This window comes from Nicotiana sylvestris, chromosome 9 (assembly GCF_000393655.2).
Source record: "Nicotiana sylvestris chromosome 9, ASM39365v2, whole genome shotgun sequence".
Classification (NCBI taxonomy): Eukaryota; Viridiplantae; Streptophyta; class Magnoliopsida; order Solanales; family Solanaceae; genus Nicotiana; species Nicotiana sylvestris.
Genome location: NC_091065.1, coordinates 13,696,302 through 13,702,130, shown reverse-complemented (window position 1 = coordinate 13,702,130; position 5,829 = coordinate 13,696,302). Strand labels below are relative to the sequence as shown.

General features: G+C 39.6%; 1 protein-coding gene across 1 annotated transcript; it reads right to left on the bottom strand.

Annotated features, from left to right (window-relative positions):
* LOC104218474 (rust resistance kinase Lr10-like) lies at window positions 1–2,787 on the bottom strand. The gene is made up of 2 exons (XM_070156062.1): window positions 1,969–2,787; window positions 1–1,270 (listed from the first exon to the last, which is right to left on the bottom strand). The coding sequence occupies exon 2, from the start codon at window positions 957–959 to the stop codon at window positions 159–161; it is 801 nt and encodes a 266-aa protein (XP_070012163.1). The 5' UTR covers window positions 960–1,270; window positions 1,969–2,787; the 3' UTR covers window positions 1–158.
* Between the last annotated feature and the right edge of the window lie 3,042 nt (window positions 2,788–5,829).

The window sequence follows — 5,829 nt, the reverse complement described above, 5'->3', positions numbered from 1 at the left end:
TTAACTACTTAATGTTACAGGGAAAAACAAACTAGACACAGTCACAATAATTATCTTGCACATGTAAAAGAGTTGTGTCGTAGGACTAAATAACTCAACAGATATCTAATCAAGTTACTAAAATTCAAGCTTCCACTTCCATTAGATGCGGCTTCCATTCATTCTAGTTCTGATATTTCACTCAACTCTTCTCTAGAAGGGCATTCCATCAGTCCAGCTCCTACGTGGGTGGTGTATCTTGCTGTAAAAGACGGAGGGATAGTTAGAATGCCCTCATCTCCTTCTAGCATTTGAGTAACAACTTTGATGGAAGGTCGATCCGTTGCATTCCATTGGATGCACCAAAGTCCTATAATAGCCAATTTCCTTACAATTATGATATCATCATCTTCCTCTATCCTGATTTTCAACTCTTCTCCTTCATTCAACTGTTGATGAATCCACTCGGGAAAGTTCACTTGGCTATTACTGGCCTTTGCGTCAAAATTCTTCCTTCCTCCAACCATTTCAAGTAGCATCATTCCAAAGCTATAGACATCAGATTTATGAGATGCTTTTCCAAAATTGCTGGATAATACTTCTGGTGCAATATAACCCATGGTTCCTCTAGCTTCAGTCATGGTTACAACACTTTTCTCTTTAGAGCATAACTTGGCAAGACCAAAATCAGAGATCTTTGGGTTCAGGTTATGGTCTAACAGAATATTTTGGGGTTTGATATCGAAATGAAGGATTTGTTGGTCACATCCTTGATGAAGATACTCCAGTCCTTTCGCTATACCCATAGCAATATCTTGAAGCTTCTTCCAATTAAGGATAATGCGATCTTGGGAACTTGCTGGAAAAATGAGTTTGTCAAGTGTCTGATTTGGCAAATATTCATACACGAGAGCGTTACTGAATCCATCAGCACAATAGCCAACTAGGCGAACCACATTGAAGTGGTGGATTTTTCCCATTGCCGCAACTTCATTAATAAATTCTTCCCCATTTCCTATGGAGTCATTTAGCACTTTGACAGCAACATGAATTTCATTAGAAAGTGTTCCTTTATAAACAACCCCGTAAGCTCCCTCTCCCAATCTTTCCTGAAACAGATTCGTTACCTTCTTAAGATCTGCGTAAGTATATCTAGTGGGCCTGAGAGCTCTGTAGTCTTCCAGAAACTTTTCAACTCTCGCTTGATTCTCTCTTTCGATTCTGCTTGAGCTATAAAACTCATAGAGTGCCTACATAATAATTCCCAAGAGAACAAGACCTAGAACTCCACCTGGAATATTTCGTGTCACACATCATACAGAAGGCAACTAAAAATGTGTAAGAAAAAATTTATGCGAAAATGCATAGAGTACATTCCTGCAATCAGTGGTTTCTTTAATGTACCAGCTGTCAGAATCAAATTAAAATTCTTGTTATAGCAAATAGAAGTACATAATAGTTTTGTCAAGATAGTAAACATTGATGCATCCAAAATATTGTTTTCCTGTGCTTACACAAAGATAGTTTGGTTTGACGTTGAACATGTATTAGGCTGGTTTTCAAAACTGTGACCTTCATATTCAGGAATCGGAGTTACTGCACTCCAATCAAGCTTGATGTGATTTTGATTTCAAATATTTAATTGGATTTGGGGACTTGGCTTAGGCTAGTCTAAATGGGTTCATGTTCTCTTCTATTTCGTGTCTGTTTTTTTTTTTAAAGTCATGTAAGTGAATCCTGTTCAAGCTGACTTGTAGTTTCCCAGTGCATTCTATCCTGTATATCTTGCTGTTCTGTTCAAAATACTTTTCATTAATCTTAATAGTATCATGTAAGCGTATTTACAGTTTCTTATTGGCAGGAGAAGATAGACCGGAATAGAAAGTAAGCAGGGATAGGAGATGTTTCATTTATGGACATATACGTTTTCTTTTGTAATTATATTAATTAATTATGCAGTCAAAATACAGCTTTGAAATGAGTTAATACCTTTTGTAGTGTATGGTCGGTCGAGGCACTGAGTTCTCAGTTGCTTGGTATATTTATTGAAGCCACAATCCTTACCAAGACCTTCACAGTATCTACACTCCGGATTTCACCAACGGAGTTGAAGGTCATTGTAAACTATATCGTAGGGAACTGATGGAATTTCTATAATCTTTTTGCAAGTTGTAGGGGGGAGATAATACAAAGAACTTGAGGAGTCAATAGCAAATATTGCTTTGTCAGAGGTACAAGGTTGTTGGTCCAGATAATCTTCTGGGATACCAGAACATTTGAAAACCGAATAGTCAGCTAGGGTAAGATAGGGTTCAACAGTGAAAAAGAAAGGAGATGTTGATAAATTAAGGTGGACTAGCTTAAGAATAAGACAACATTCAGGATCATAAAGGCTAATCTTGTTGGGAATAAACCTCTTGCCAAAATAATATTCACGGTAATTAAAAGTGGAATAATAATATAGCACCGAGATACGGTAATTAACAAGAATAAAAGAGTAACAACGACACCAAGATTTTTACGTGGAAAACCCTTTTAATAAGGGAAAAAACCACGGCCCCGAGAGGAGCAACTCATATCACTATAGTAAGGAATTTTACACTTTGTAGGTCGGAGATAAATACTCCAAAGACCACTACAACACTCAAAAGAAATAACCCTCTTTTGATATTCCCACCTCACTACAATATCGCTCACTCTCTATTTTCTTCACAGACTATTTTCTTATACCTTGTCTGTGAAACCTCACTCTTTCTTTCTCTCTTTGTTGGTGTGTAGAAATGAGAGTTGAAGCTCTCCTTTTATAGCCAAAGCTTACCCTCTAAAGTCTACAATATTTGACAATTTACACACACTTTTCACAATTCAACAAAGTTGGCTACCAAACCAAAGAAATTCAACAAGGTTTGCTACCAAACCAAACTAATTCAACAAGGTTGGCTACCTAACCAAACCAAGTCAACAAGGTTGATTACCAAACCAAAGAAACTTTTATTAGCCACATGCCTAATACTTCTTCAATGAGATGGACATCATCAATCTCCCCCTCCAGTCTCATTCATCCAGAAGAGGTAGCAATGTCTTCTAGTTTGAGTGCATGCCGACAAGTTTTTTGCATAGCTCGAACTTGTTCCTTGGTACCATCTTGGTCAGCATATCTGCGGGATTCTCACTTGTAGAAATCTTTAAGACTTTTAGAGATTCATTATCTACCATTTCTCGAATCCAATGATATCTCACATCAATGTGTTTGTCCTTGCATGATACATAGTGTTCTTGCTAAGGTCTATTGCACTTTGACTATCACAATAGACGACATACTCCTTCTGATGCAATCCAAGCTCTTGAAGGAACCGTTTGAGCCATACCATCTCCTTGCCAGTTTCTGTAGCGGCAATGTACTCTGCTTCAGTTGTTGAAAGTGCAACACACTTCTGCAACTTAGACTGCCATGATATAGCCCCCCCTGAAAATATAAACAAATATCCAATAGTAGATTTTCTGTTGTCAATGTCACCTGCCATATCAGCATCTGTATAGCCCTTCAAGATTGGATCAGATCCTCCAAAGCACAAACAATCTCCCGTGGTACCTCTCAGGTACCTGAGTATCCACTTGACTGCTTCCCAATGTTCCTTTCCAGGATTTTCAAGAAACCTGCTGACAACACCAACTGCGTGAGCAATATCAGGTCTAGTACATACCATTGCATACATCAAGCTTCCGACTGCTGAAGAATAAGGAACTTTAGCCATGTTCCCTTTCTCCTCCACTGTTGTAGGACACATCTTCTTACTCAACTTTAGATGACCAGCAAGAGGTGTGCTGACTGGCTTAGCATTCTTCATGTTGAAGCGTTCTAGTACACGTTCAATGTACTTCTCCTGAGATAGCCACAACTTTCTACTTGTTCTCTCTCGAACTATCTTCATCCCTAGAATTTGTTGTGCTGGGCCCAAGTCCTTCATATCAAATGACTTGGACAGATCTCCTTTCAACTTTGCTATCAACCCCTTGTCTTTTCCTACAATTAACATGTCATCCACATACAACAACAATATAATAAAGTTATTCTCAGAAAATCTTTTGAAGTATACACATGGATCAGAATAGGTCTTTAGGTATGTTTGACTTTTCATGAATGAGTCAAACTTCATGTACCACTGCCTTGGTGCCTGCTTCAATCCATAAAGACTCTTATTCAATTTGCACACCATGTGTTTCTTTCCAGCTACTTCAAATCCTTCTGGCTGCTCCATATAAATCTCCTCTTCCAAATCTCCATGAAGAAATGCAGTTTTCACATCCAACTGCTCCACTTCAAGATCTAGGCTAGCTGCTAAGCTCAAAATTGTTCGAATAGAAGTCATTTTGACAACAGGTGAGAAAATTTCGTCAAAATCAATACCTTTCTTTTGTTCGAAGCCTTTAACCACCAATCGAGCTTTGTATCTGACCAGCTTGCCATTTCCATCTTTCTTGAGTTTAAAGACCCATTTGCATTTGAGTGGTCTTTTACCCTTTGGAAGTTCAACCAGCTTGTATGTGCCATTTTTCTGTAGAGATTCCATCTCTTCTTGCATAGCTTTCATCCACTGGTTCTTTTCTGGATGGGACAACACCTCCTTAAGACTTTCTGGCTCCCCCTCATCACTGATGAGGACATACTCTGTGGAAGGGTACCTGCATGACTCTACCCTTGGCCTCTCTGATCTCCTCAGAGGTTGAGGTTGTTCTTCTCCCTGAGTGGGGTGCTCCACTTCCTCGACACCTTCATCAAGTTGCTCCCCCTGCTCAATAACCTCACCAGGTTGCTCCCCCTGCTCGGCAACCTCGTCGGTCGTACTTTCTGCACTTGTGGGATTGTTAGAAGTAGAAGGAATAGTAACAAAGTTAGGAATTATACCATTCTTCGCCTTTTCTGACATATCAGCAGCAGTTCCAACTTCACTTTCTCGGAAGACTACATCTCTGCTTCTGATGACCTTCTTCTTTACAGGATCCCACAGTCTGTACCCGAACTCTTCATCTCCATATCCGATAAATATGCAGGGAACAGATTTATCATCCAGCTTTGTTCTCTGCTCTTTTGGTACATGTGCAAAAGCTCTGCAACCGAACACCTTCAGATGCGAGTAGGACACCTCCTTGTTGGTCCAAACTCTCTCTGGGATTTCAAACGCCAACGGAACTGATGGACTCCTATTGATCAGGTAACAGGCTGTCTGAACTGCTTCACCCCAGAATGACTTAGGCAGTTTAGCCATTCTGAGCATGCTTCTCACCTTCTCCACAATGGTGCGGTTCATCCTCTCGGCTACGCCATTGTGCTGTGGGGTTCCAGGAACTGTCTTTTCATGTCTGATCCCATGACTTGAACAATACTCTTCAAATTCCCTTGAAGTGTACTCACCTCCATTGTCACTTCGGAGACGCTTTAGCTTTCGACCCGTCTCCCTTTCTACTAGAGCATGAAACTTCTGGAAAACTTGAAACACCTGATCTTTGGTTTTCAAAATATAAACCCATAATTTTCGTGAAGCATCATCAATAAAAGTAACAAAATATTTGTTACCGCCCATTGATTCAATTTCCATTGGGCCGCAAACATCAGAATATACTAAATCAAGTATATTCAATTTTCTTTCAGACGATGTCTGAAATGAGACTCTATGCTGCTTACCAAATAAACAGTAGTCACAAGGTTTTACCGTTGTACCTTTGGCATAAGAAATGAGTGATTTCTTGGCAAGAATCTGCAATCCCTTCTCGCTCATATGACCCATTCTTTTGTGCCACAAATCTACAGAAATCTCATCTTGTGCCGCGTTCAATTCACCTTGGCATATT